General features: G+C 37.6%; 1 protein-coding gene across 4 annotated transcripts in view; it reads left to right on the forward strand.

The window, feature by feature from the left end:
- The first annotated feature begins 223 nt into the window (after positions 1-223).
- zormin overlaps positions 224-14231 on the forward strand; it is a 320772-nt gene continuing 306764 nt past the window's right edge. For 3 of the 4 annotated variants that reach the window (XM_067788670.1, XM_067788671.1, XM_067788673.1), the window contains exon 1: positions 241-1426. In XM_067788670.1, coding sequence (XP_067644771.1) covers positions 1046-1426 — 381 coding nt within the window. In that variant the 5' untranslated portion in view covers positions 241-1045. Of the gene's footprint in view, positions 1427-14231 lie in introns of all 4 variants that reach the window. The other variant, XM_067788672.1, reaches the window with a different exon arrangement.

Raw genomic sequence — 14231 nt, forward strand, 5'->3', positions numbered from 1 at the left:
GAAATGTGTACATGAATAGAATGTGAGGGAGCGCGAAAAAGTTAGTGCTGTTTTTTTTTCTCTTTTCACAAAAGCATGAATTCATGCGAACGTTTTTGTGTTAATAGCATTTGATTTTTTGTTTATTGTTTATTTGTTTTTGTTATTGTTTTCGTTTTTTATACATTTTTATTTTGGTGAATGAGCACTGCGAACGTGCGCTAGACTAACAGCGGCAGCTCTAGATGATTGCTGCTGAATTGTACCCAGACAGACGTACGAGAGCGGCGAAAGCGCGAACATTTGAAATGTAGTGCAATAATTCGAAAATCTAGGGAAACGTCTATAGCATTAAAACGGCGAATAATTTATACAACACTTTGTTTTTTAACGATTTCTAGACGATTTTTTGCGATTATGAAAAATTGAGAAAAAATAAGCGAACGAAAAAGTTTATGCAAATTGTTTTAATAAATAAAAATAAAAGTAATAAAATTAAAAATTTAAAAAATACATATGTATTTTTTTTGTAAAGAAATAGCGAGTATTTGGTGTGTAAAATAACTGTGATTTTAACATCAGTTAAATAAAATACTTTATTAGAAATTCAATAATTTTCTTTTATAGAAAAAATAAAATAATTCGATTAAAAGCTGTGAAAATTTAAAACAAAGAAATAATTTGAAAATACACGAAAACACCCACACCCCAAAGTAAAAATTATCGACAGCAGTGAAAGATATCAATATAAAACAGCAACAACAATAATAATAACAACATAAGAAAAGCATTTGAAAAGTCAGCATGAAAAACACCGTAGCATAAGCAAAGTAAATCGCCAGTAACAGTAAAAAAAAAGAAAACAAGTACAAAAAAGCAACAAAAAAATATAAATAAAAAGAACAACAACGTACACACACACAAAATAAACGCGCAATTTTGAATAGCCGCAGCGGCAACGAACTAGCAGCAACAGCTGTTGACTACCGCGAGGCAGTAAGTAACAGCACCTTCTGCGAAGCAGAAAAAAAGAATACAAAATTCCACATAAAACTAAGAAATAAACATGGAACGTCATCGCACATTGGACTCATCGATGTCATCACTATATTCCGGTTCGAATATCTCGAATACACCCTCTGCACATCGACAACAGCAAGATAACTATAATTACCCCACCCTATCGTCTTCCGCTTCGCCAACACCCAGCGCCAGTGGTGCTCATGGTTTATTTACTGGTCCCTCCAGTACAAATGCTTTAGCTACAGCCGGTTATAGCCATTCAACAAATGCCACAGCTATTAACACATCGGATATAAGTTTGGCCAGTGGTGATGGATTTGGTGGTGGTGGTAATGCGGGCGGTGGTGTTGGATTACGTGCTACCACCATCGGTTCTGTGGTGGTGCGGTGTGGACCCATACAGCTGGTCATAGCGTTATTACAAGTAAGATATACACTTTTTTACAATTTACTACTTTTTGTATCCTTTTCCTTATATCATGTTCCAGAAGAACCGTCTTTATGAGAATGTAATCTTAAAGCCCTATAAAGGTTTTGGATTCCTTTCCTTATTTCCTGTCATAGAGAACCTTATTTATGAGAAGATAATCATAAACCCCTGAAGGGTTTCGTGATTCTATCATTGTTAAATCAGACTATATTTTCTTTGTCCTGTAAGATGCTATGATTGTTGAGAAGATAAAATAAATTAAGCCGAGTATAAAGTTAAAATAAACAAAATTAATATAAGTAGTAAGGTAAGCAATATCAATATAAGAGTTTGCAATTTCTTTTCGAACACAAGCGAGAATTTCGAGGCTCCAGAAATCGAGAACTTGGCTTCTCGCAAGTTTCTCGAAATACCCGTAAAGCTCGCGACCTTCTCTTCTTTCAGTTTAGTAGCTGCACTGCCTGCATTATATGTAGGGCTCACGATTTCAACCCGAGCATAAGCGAGAATTTCGAGACTGGAGAATTTGGCTTCCCACGAGATTTTCGAATCTGTAAAACACTTAGAGGCTCACAAGCTTCTCGCTATTCAGTTTAGTTGTTCAATTGACAGTTTTAAATGTATAGCTTACAATTTTTTTTTTCGAAATTGTCGCTTGTGTTCGAGAAGAAATGGTATATGTATATAGTAGTACTGCAAATGTAGCGCTTAAATTTAATATCGAGAAGATCGCGAGCCTTACGAGTATCTCGCAAGATTCCGATATTCGCTTCAACATTTTTCCCGAAAAATTTGCGAAATCATAAGCTGTTATCAGAATCTTTAGAAAAGAGTTTTTTGAGTTAGAACAAATTATTCTAAGCAGGGTCATCCCTTGCCAGTCATGCTCGAGTATATTCCTGCCTTGGAATGCTTCTCAGCGAAAATTCATAAAGTGCGACTAAGAACTGGTTATCTATCAGGCATTCGGTCCGCCTAAGGCCCAAACATTCGCAAATAGCCACTTTACCCTTTGAATGTTGCAGATATTAGAAAATGACAAAATGTTTCGACGATCATTACTCTTTTTGTTTTATATAGAAAAAGCAAAGTTATTTACCGACAATTATTTCCGCTCAAATATAACTCAAGTATCTTTTAATTAAGCATACCCGTTCATTGAAAGTACTTCCAGTGTGGCCTAAGTACTGCATCTGCCCAGCTCACTGGCTGAGTTACATATGTACACGCAATCATTTATTTTTTTTACAACAACATGCTTTTCTTTGGATTCTGGTTTCCTCGTAGAAAAACAAGCCGGTCATTGCTTTTGCTAATTGGATGCATTCACGAACGCCAAGCCTCATTCCACTTTTCCTTCTGTATAATGTCCGTTTCATCAAAGCCTGGTTGTTAGTGGACTAACTGGGATTCCGTACCTCCTTAAAGCGTTGGACCTCTTTTTTTCACCTATAACACAATATAAAAGATTATAACTCTCATATAGCGTATTAGTTCCAAGGCATTTGGCTCGATTTTCCGGATCGCCTCTCCTGCGAAAGATCACTTTTACATTCCAATCTAGGGTAAAGCTTACGTCCGGCCATAATTAAGGTTTGATGAATGCCAATTACCTACTCTTCGGAAACTCGCCGGGTAGTACGTTATTTCTTACCGGGATGTGGTCATGGTTTGGTATACCAGTTCGTCATCTCGCTTGTTATCAAGCAATGAGGGGAAGTGTTCCCAAAATAACTTAAGCACGCTGGTTATTAGGTTGTCATTAGCATTTCTCTTCAAGTAAGAACAAAATCTGTAGGCGACGTCTTTCTTTTCACACAGGCTGGAACCCTATAGTTTTTTCAGCGACGATAACTAGTAAATGAGTAAATGTAGGTTAGTTACTTGCTCATCATTATCATTACTGCAGGCTTCTGCCTCGGATTTTTTTGGTAGAATTTTTATCCTCCTATCAGCCTTCAATACGTTCAGTCTCATGTTATTTTATCTTGAATAGGCGTCGCTTCTCCTTCTTTGCATCACGATAATGCTCAAATATACCGCGTGTTTCCACTCCCATCAGCAGCGTGGCCCAATAGTTAGCGTCCCTTTTTCCAAGGCAGCACGACATTCCTCATCGTACCAGTTTTTTTTTTTGCGGGCTCGCTGAAAATCTATGGTCCGGTACTTTTCCCATCAACTGTTTGTTTTTTGGTCGTAGTGGTCCGAGACAATGCTTGGACCTCGTAGAGTGCGTACATCAATGACATTGGACCTATTCATGCAGCCGGCGACTACGACGTCATTGATTTGGTTTCTTCGATCAGAAGACAGCCAAGTAGCTAGTTGTATCCTCTTATGCTGGAACCTCTTACTGCAAACGACCGTGTAGAGCAAATTTTCCGACTGTAGGCCAGCATGATTTTAATATCGTGGCGGGGCAGCCATCTTATTTTTTTACAGTATTTCATAGAAGAAAACCTTATATTTTTTCATCCGCATCGTCTATTCGTGCTTAAGCGCATATAAATGGTAACTAAACCTTGATGCGGATCGCGGAGAGCCACTCATATACAGTACTTGGCGGCGAATTTTCTTTCCCACTACACTGCCATTACTTGGGCTCCAAATTGCACATTTGTCCATATGACCACTGTGGTTGCCGTCGCAAGGCGCTATCATTCTTTTGCCTTGTCCCGTCTATCATGATTTCTGTATGGTGGTGAAGTCGGCTTTTGCTTTGCTTACTTACTTACTTAATTGGCGCTTAACCGTCTAAACGGTATGGCGCCAGTCGCTCCTTCGCTCCGCCAACCGGCGCCAATTGGTCAAGGAAGTTTATATCGTTTTCCACCTGGTACTTCCAACGGAGTGGGGGCCTACCTCTGCTTCCATAGGCGGGTTCCGATAGAAACACTTTCTTGGCTGGAGCATCATCTTTCATTCGCATAAAATGGCCTAGCCAGCGCAGCTGCTGCGTTTTAATTCGCTGGAATATGTAGATGTCTGCGTATAGCTCGTACATCTCATCATTAAATCTTTTTCGGTACTCGCCATTGCCAACGCGTAGAGGTCCATAAATCTTTCGAAGAACTTTTCTCTCGAACACTCCCAAAGCCGCTTCATCTGCTGTTATCATGGACCATGCTTCTGCCACATATAGCAGGACGGGTACGATAAGTGACTTGTAGAGTATGATTTTCATTCGCCGAGAGAGGACTTTACTTTTCAATTGCCTACCTAGTCCAAAGTAGCATTTATTGGCAAGATTGATTCTTGGCTGGATTTCAGTGCTGATGTTGTTGCTAGTGTTGATGCTGGTTCCCAAATAAACGAAGTCTTTTACTATTTCGAAATTATGGCTGCCAACAGTAGCGTGGTTGCCAAGGCGCGTATGCGCTGACTCTTTGCTGCATGACAGCAGGTACTTCGTTTTGTCCTCATTCACCATCAAACCCATCTTTACTGCTTGCTTTTCCAGTTTGCAATAAGCAGAACTAACGGCGCGGGTGTTTAGGCCGATTATATCAATGTCATCAGCATAGGCCAGTAATTGCACGCTTTTATAGAATATTGTTCCAGTGCGGTTAACTTCTGCAGCTAATATAATTTTCTCCAGCATCAAATTAAAGAAATCGCACGATAGCGGGTTACCCTGTCTGAAAACTCGTTTAGTTTCGAACGGCTCGGAGAGGTCCTTCCCAATTCTGACTGAGCTCATGGTGTTGCTCAACGGCCTTTGCTTTGACGAGGATATTAACCAACCGAAACATGCGGAATCGGTACTATCACCTAAAAAAGTTCCGACGTTCCAGGTCCCCAAATCATTGTCTTTAAAATCATAGTCCTTTAAACGTTGGTTATGGTGATCTTCTGAGAAAAGAGTTCTCATCAGAGGGTTGTCCAAATCTAGCGCAGAACCCATAACTTGCAGGGCTTTATTTTTTTACTTCAAGCCCGAAACAATACATATTTTCGATGACCGAAACCAAAACCAAAACGGTTATGTTGGTTTAAATTGGTTTAATTTCGTGGCTTTCGATAAGAGATTTTGTATCCGAACTTTAAAGCTCATAATTCCACCCTAGGCTAGCACAAAACTTCCCAGATTCGATAACACAATGACAGAACAATCCAAATAAAAATAGATAGGAATCTTTAATACAGTCAGTAGCTATGAATTCAGCTAGCCATGAGGAATGTTACATATTTTCGTTCTACAGCTGCAAGGGCTTATTTTATTTACTTTTTGAAATAGGGACCGATGAAAGCATCAAAGTAAATTTGAATTTATTTTACAGGTTTGCACTCAAATTTAATGGATACTGAAATCTTTGCAAAAACTATTAACATAAATTTCCATTTTTGCAAATATTTACATGAATACAAATTTTGAAGTAGATATATAATTAAGAACAAGTTTCAAGTAGCCTAACGTGATTAAATTAACAAAATAACAAAAGTACCGAAAAGCAAAAACATAACAAATAAGAAGTAAGTCATTCAAACCAGTTTCTAAGGCCCGGGTTTTCAGTACAAGTTCAACTCAGTTTGTTAGTTAAACTAGGCTTAAACTTATTCTGCAGTTTTTCATCTACTTTAGCTGAAGTTTAAGCTGAGCTTAAGCGGCCGATCTGGCAGGGTTAAACTCTAGTTAACCTATCGCTGATTTGCGTTCGTTCGAAATGGCGTCGCTAATACCCAACAAACATTTTGGCGTGAGTACTATTAGAGCTCATGCTGATGACTAGGCATACCTCTAAAATCTCAGGAGTTGTTACGAAACAGTGGCTAAACTTGAGAGTCATAGTGTACTCGGCAAAAAAAGGGATTTTATAAAGCGAAAAATGCTATTACATTAGTTGAAAAAAATGATCATTCCCAACTTGTGGCAATTGTAAGATTCCAATACTACAGTATTTTCAGTAAAATAAAATATTAAAAGAAATTTATAATTTATTTTTGATAAATTACGCTTCATTACTGCTACCAATCAGGTGTTTATTTCTCACAATAAATAGCTGTTGGCTTCGGTGGTACCACCTTGGAGATTTTTTTTTTTCAACTTAACCTCAACTCTATATCCATGTAGGATATCAACTGGAGAAATATGTTCAATATTCATTTGAGAACTGTCATTTCTCAAAATGTCTCAAAGGTTGGATAATAATTTGAAAATGCTAATTACGTTGGAGATCAACTAGGAAAACTATAAATTTTACAAAATTTCTCAAAGGTTGGATAGTGATTGGAGAATGATGTTGCATATCAACTTGAGAACTATCTGTTTTAAGAATAACTAGATAATGATGTTGGATATACCTCCAGAAATAGATATATTTCGATGGAGACTTTTTTCCCATGATTGTTGGGTGAACAAAATCCAGCTGGTACCGAATCTACAAATAATCTAGATAATGTTGTAGCGATTAGGTTACTCCCCGAAGGCTTTGGGGAGTGTTATCGATGTGATGGTCCTTTGTCGGATACAGATCCGATACGCTCCGGTAACACAGCACCATTAAGGTGCTGGCCGGACCATCTCGGGAACGATTTATATGGCCACATTAAACCTTCAGGCCATCCCTCCCTCCCCACCCCCAAGTTCCATGAGGAGCTTGGGGTCGCCAGAGCCTCGTCTGTTAGTGAAACGGGATTCGCCGCTCGAAGGTGAGGTTGACAATTGGGTTGGAGAAGCTATATATTGCGCTACACAACCCCTTGAATCCCAATCTAGATAAGAAAATAACAATGTTGCCGCACAAAAAACTACCCCAAAGGCGGCCTTAAACTGTGACTGAAAAACTGCTCACTAGTTTAAATGGAGTATACATTTGACTATAGTTTAACCAAACTTATTTTAAGCTTAGCTTAACTAAGTACTGAAAAACCGGGCCTAAATGTCAAAACAAGGAAGCTATGTTAAATTTGTTCAAGCATTTTTTATATGCTATAGACGTGCGTACGCATTACATGCATACATACATAAATCAAGCGGTACAAACCCTTACGGAACCACAACACATAGTTCAAACTTGTTTTTAGAACAAAACGAAAAATGAGGTATTAAAGCTAGAACTGACTTTCAGACAAAATCGATCGCTTCGGCCACAAAGTGAAGTGAAACCAAGTCAAATGAAGATTGCTGGCGCGTTGCGGTAAATAAGCAAACCTTTTTGACGACCTGGTATGCGAGAAGAATACCTAAATGCTTTTGTATAGAAGATACATATGTTTGTATGTAGATATTTGATGTTGTTAAATTTTATAAATATGTGTATGCATATATTGCTATTGAAGTGTTAATGTTGATCTTAGAAGTAAAGCATACAAAACGTAACTTTGAAGTTTGCAAAATCAAGAGATCAACACCAGGAAAGCTCAAGGTCGTTTATGTGACGTGAATATGCATTGGGCACATCAATGAGTGTAACTTAATAAAGTTAGAATGAATTTCAGAGACGGCTAAAAATGTGTGTATATTGGGGTAGACATTAACAACTTTAAATGAACGACTTTGGACAGTCCGTAACACCATGGTAAAAGATATAATATTAACATTTGTTACCAATTGTCGCATATATGTCAGATTTAAGATTGCAATATGATTGGTCCGGCCTTAGCGTGTCCAATGGATACCAGAACTTACATCTGCTATGTACAGTGGCAGAGCCACGGGTGAATTGCGGAGAGAGTCGTCGCAACTCATAGAGCCGCCTCATCTATTCTTGAAGCGTATATGCTTCTACTCAATGTATCGCAACAGGAACAAAAATGGACTTCTTGTACCAGATTTGCGTATGCGGAGAATTCTGACATTCTGCTGGATTTCTGCTAATGTTAATTCGCAGATAAACGAAGGTCTGAAACCTCGTTTGTTTTAAACTGCACGATGAGATCGTTCCCAACTCTGACTGAGTTGGTGGTGTTGTTCAAACCAAAAAAAAAAAAAAAATATCAGCATATCTATCGTACTATCGAAGGTGGCCTTAAAATTGATGACGAGATGATGAGTGTAGCTTTTTTTACAATGTGTCTTTCCAATTTGGGACATCGTGAAAATCTTCTACGCTATAGATTTACCGCCAAAAAGGTTCAATCTACACAGGGAATGCAACATCAGATTCAGTCAACATTTTCTCTAGGTCTTTCCAGTTTGTGGTATAGTGAAAATCTGCTCCGAGATATATTTACCAGGTTGAAGCCGTGCTCAAAGTTTCATTCTACACAGGCAATGCAACACCAGATTGTGGGCTCGCGACCAACATCTTACCTGGGTGCTTCATTGCTGCCTTGTAATAGGCACTGTCAAGATATGACTTACCAGGTCCCCGTTTTCTATCGAAATTCGCCGCGGGATTGTAACATTCATTTTTCGCGACACAAATCGAGTGCTAATGTTGTTGTTGTTGTAGCGATAAATACACTCTCCGAAGGTTTTGGTCGACCATATCGATAACGATTTAATATGACCACGTTGAACCTTCTAGGCCATCCCGCCTCCATCTCCTACTTCCCTGAGAAACTAGGGTCACCTGCTAAAAGAACAAAGAACAGGATTCGCCACGAATAAGTGAGGTTCACAATTGGGTGGAAGAATCTATAAAGTGTGCTGTCATCAACATGAAAGGGTTAAGCTACACAATCCCTCGAATCAATTGGGTATTTTAATCAACTCCTACCATAGGCATACCGGCCGTGGGTATATTCTGAGCACCCACTGGGGGTTAGTAGCTACTCCTGTTGGCTAGTATCTCAAGTTATCATACTCACGTCTTTGTATGTCTCCTTTCCTCAACCTAACTTAGCATTCACAGTCTCATCACGTTACATTTAGCCGACGTTTTTTCTCTCTGGATTTCTGGATAATCAAAAGAAAGAATATTGAAGATTGTTGATATGAATATAACAATACTTCTTATTTTGTTCTACAAGGTAGCCAAGTGTTTTGAAGTACTGCAAATTTTTAAATTTTTTGTTTTTATGTGAAACATCATAGACGCATGTAAAATCGATTTCTGGCGTAGCGACGCTTAATGACTTGGGGAGCTTTCTCAGAATCTTCCTGGGGTCATTTGGGAGTTATTTCAGTATGATTTTTGGACTCCATCGCGGTTCGATTGGGGACAGTTTTCAACTCCCTCTGGCTCTTCCTGCGTTTATTTGTGGAATCTTCGGGATAATTTAGGGAATCCTCTTGGGGTACTCCCGTCTGTCATTTTGGTGGTAATTTGGGGATAACTTCGAAGACTCCATCGGGGCCCTCTTGGAGTAATTTCAGGAGATTTTGGAGACTCTTGGTATTCTCCCGGGGTTATTTGTGCATCACTTCGGAAAAAAGTCTTAATATCTTCTTTTATCATTACGCCGTATTGCCAATTAGAAAAAAATATTTTTAAACGGGGTCGGCCCTCGGCAGTGATTTGGCAAATACTCAGAGTGTATTTCTGCCATGAAAAGCTTCTCAGTGAAAATTCATCTACCTTGCAGATGCCCTTCAGAGTCAGCATAAAACATCTATACCCCGTCATGTTAAATGGAGCACGAGGCAAATTGAAAGAGAAGCTCGGCCTAAAATCTCTTCGTATGTAATAGCCCCTTGCACTTATTATTTATTTATTGATTTTTTAGGTAAATATACATACATTTCCAAATATATACCAAATACTGTATCGTTTTAACTAACGAAATTTCGCCTAAACTCCACAAATCATTGCATTTTCCCCCCGTTGTTTGTATGACGTCATATGACAACTCGTTTTTATTGATGAGGCCAAGTTTGTGGCCTGGGAGGTTTCATATTCGTTTTTAGGTTTTTATTAAAAGTCATCTAAAATCAGTTGTACATGATTACTTTACTTTGAAAAAAAAAAAAATGAAAAAAATCTGAAATAATCTTAACACAACCTAAAGGGCTTATCCCAACTTACTTCATATGTAAACACAAAAATTCAGAGCAAATAATTTATTCTCCATTACAACACAATTATGCGTGGGCTTTGAAAGTTACTCTTAAAAGAAAAGGGTCACGTTTTCCTTTGGAAAATTCAAAGCTGACAAAGCATAACGGAAACGCATTAAGCTCAGCATTAACAAATTGACTGCACATGCTCTGTAATGGATGTTAAGTATGAAGTTTGAAAAATATCTTTTATTAAAACGTGATGTGAGTGATGTGAAGTATACAAAAATGAAAGTGCTATTAGAAAGGTGAAAGAAATTACGAGAAATTGATTTATATATGGATTAATTAATAATAATGGTATGCTATATATGTAATGGAGTCTATTAGCATAGAACAAAAATAGTAAAGTACCTATTTGGAATTCAATAGAATTTTACTTTTCGGCTGTTCTTTGTAGGTATTAAAATGTTTTCTAATCAATATAGAAAATTAAGAGTTCTAAATAAACATTCAAACAACCACCAGATTACAGATCTTGTTCAACTCAATAGTTTTACTAGCAAGCTTAGTAGAGTTCTTTATCTCGTATTCGTTAGTACGAATCTAAATACTTCCTTCTTCGCCTGTCTCACACGCAGGTATACATGATATTCCACTGTGCACGAGGGTTGAATTCTGTGAGTTCATTGCCTATCAATCTGACAGTAAACTTTCTTTTAAGTGTCATTCTTGTGATTTACAAAATATTGAACGCCTGTTTTCTCTGAGACCGCCCTTATTAATTGTTATTCTGAATTTAAGTCCCATATCTTCGAATATTTGGCGAATATTCTACTTAATCGAAAGAAGCCTTACAAAACCCCGAGGTACACTCATGGCGTAAAAAGACTTAAGAGCCAGCATAACAAGTACTTACTTACTTAATTGGCGCTTAACCGTTTAAGCGGTTATGGCCGTCCAACAATGCGCACCAGTCGCTTCTTCGCTCTGCCAACTGGCACCAATTGGTCACACCAAGGGAGTTTGAATCTTTTTCCACCTGGCATAACAAATGGTACATACAATTCCTGAAATCCCAGGAACTAAGCCATCTGAACCTTTACCAGCAGCTCTCGAAGAAATTTGGCTGCCTTAACAAATTTCTTTATAGGAACTATGTGTTTGGAGTGGAAGCTTCAATTAAATCTAACCCCAAACATTTTTGGCATTTTGTTAAATCTAAAAAGCCAGGTGTTGGGGTGCCTGCAACTTTATTTTCGGATGAAAAACTGGCTAGCCCTCCCATAGCTTTTGCAAACTTGTTTGTTTTGTTGTTGTTTTGTTTTTTCACGAACCCATAATAGGCATTCTAATCATCAGGCAACTTTGAATTTTGGCGATCTACGACTGACCTCAAATGGCATTATTACCGATACTAAAGAACTGAAAAACTCTACTCAGGCTGATCGAGATGGATTTAGCGCTGTCCTCCTCAAAAATTATCCTGCTATTGTTTTCCCTCTAATGGTAATTTTTAACCAATTTCTAAGCTCCGGAGTCTTTTTGCGGATACCTGGAAAATTGCGGCTATTACCCCAATCTTCAAAAATGGCAAGAAGAATGATGTTTCTAACTATAGGCCAATATCTCAGTTATCTAATATTTCTAAACTTTTCGAAGGGGTTTGTCAAGGAAAAAATTTATTTCGCAGTGAAATGCTGTATTCTGCCAAATCAGCATCGTTTTGTTGTTGGCCGGTCTACAGTACCTAATTTAGCCTTGTTTAGTGAATGTTGCTTTGATGCATTCCCATCTAGTCAAGAAGACTGCATTTCTGCAAGGAATTCGACAAGGTATCTCACAATTTGTTCCTGCGAAAGCTAGCTTTGTTTGGATTTCACTTCTAGTTCCTCAATTGGTTGTGTTCCTACCTAATAATTAGATGCTGTATGGTATCAATCGATGGTGTATTCGCTAAGCTTTTTACTGCCATCTCTGGCGTACATCAAGGTAGTATAGAAAGTCCTCTTCTTTCCTTTTTTTATACCTTTCATGAAGATGAAATTGTATATTAACTTTGGTCCGATGTTTGTAACGTTGAGAAATATAGAAGATAGACTCACCATTAAGTATACCGAATTGATCAGGGCGACGAACTGAGTTGATATAGCCATGTCCGTCTGTCCGTCCGCCTGTCCGTCCGTCTGTCTGTTTGAACGCAAACTAGTGCCTCAAATTTTGAGATATCTCAATGAAATTTGGCAAAGGGATGTATTTTTGTATTATATTAGACATTTGTCGGATCCGGAAGGATCGGACCACTATAACATATATCTCCCATACAACCGATCGTTCAGATAAGACGATTTCGGTCATTCCTGCCGCAATTTAGAAAGTATAAACGTGAAAATCGGTGATATATATTCTAATGTATCATAGAAGATATCCTGAAAAAGCGCTTTGATCGGAGCTATATATAATATATATCCCATACAACCGATCGTTCAGATAGAAAGATTTTTGGCAATTTCTCCCTTAGTTTCCAATATAAAAACGTTAAACTTGGTGATATTTATTCTAATATATCATAGAAGATATCGTGAAAAACTTATTTCGATCGAAGCTATATATAATATATATCCCATACAACCGATCGTTCAGATAGAAAGATTTTTGGCAATTTCTCCCTTAATTTAAAAAGTATAAACGTGAAACTCGGTGATATATATTTTAATATATCATAGAAGATTTTCTGAAAAAATCACTTTGATCGGAGCTATATATAGTATATATCCCATACAACCGATCGTTCAGATAGAAAGATTTTTGGCAATTTTTCCTTAATTTAATAAGTATAAACGTAAAACTCGGTGATATATATTTTAATATATCATAGAAGATTTTCTGAAAAAATCACTTTGATCGGAGCTATATATAGTATATATCCCATACAACCGATCGTTCAGATAGAAATATTTTTTGGCAATTTCTCCCTTAATTTAAAAAGTATAAACGTGAAACTCGGTGATATATATTTTAATATATCGTAGAAGATTTTCTGAAAAAATCATTTCGATCGGAGCTATATATAATATATATGCCATACAACCGATCGTTTAGATAAGGGGGTTTTTTTTCAATTTTTTATTTTATATTTATCTTAAAAATCGGTTAGGTATGTACATCTCTTCACTATATATTTCTTATCTTATACATTATTTGGAGATTACGAACGGGATAAGATTATTGTTAAGCCCCATTCATGAAAGGTATGAAGTCTTCGGCATAGCCGAAGACAGTCCCGTCCTTACTTGTTTTAATAATAATATCGACAATTGTTTCACCTCGTCAGAATTCTTTTTCCCCTCTTCTGATGACCTAAAAGTCTACCCAACAACCTTTGAAGATGCACAGTGTCACCAAGAAGACATAAATAAGTAAGGACTATGGTGCCGTGACTCTCAGCTATTTCTTAATCTTAACAAGTGCTATCATATTAGGTTCGCAAAAATTCGCAATGCCTTAACAACGACATAAAGTATCTCAGGTGCTCCTCTTCAATCCTTACTTGAGATCAAGGACCATGGGGTCATCTTCGACTCCTCGTGCTCGTTCAATAACCATATTAATTACATCATCTCTAGTACGTTTGTCTCTCTAGTTATGCTAAGGCGTAACAGCATAAATTTTTCCGATCCATATACCCTATAATCGCTGTACTCATCATTTGTACGCTCCAAACTTGAATATGCTGTCCTTGTTTGGAGGCTGCACTATAAGCTTGCAATTGTCAGGACTGAACGAGTACAAAAGGTTTTTTTTTAATTTTTTTTTTAGATCTCTACATTTTTTTTCGAGCCCAATCCCTCCCTATCGTCTTTTGCTTAACTTACTTAACTCTGTTTTGTAGTAATATTGTTGAATTTGTTTTAGTCA

This window comes from Eurosta solidaginis, chromosome 5 (genome assembly GCF_040869045.1).
Source record: "Eurosta solidaginis isolate ZX-2024a chromosome 5, ASM4086904v1, whole genome shotgun sequence".
Classification (NCBI taxonomy): Eukaryota; Metazoa; Arthropoda; class Insecta; order Diptera; family Tephritidae; genus Eurosta; species Eurosta solidaginis.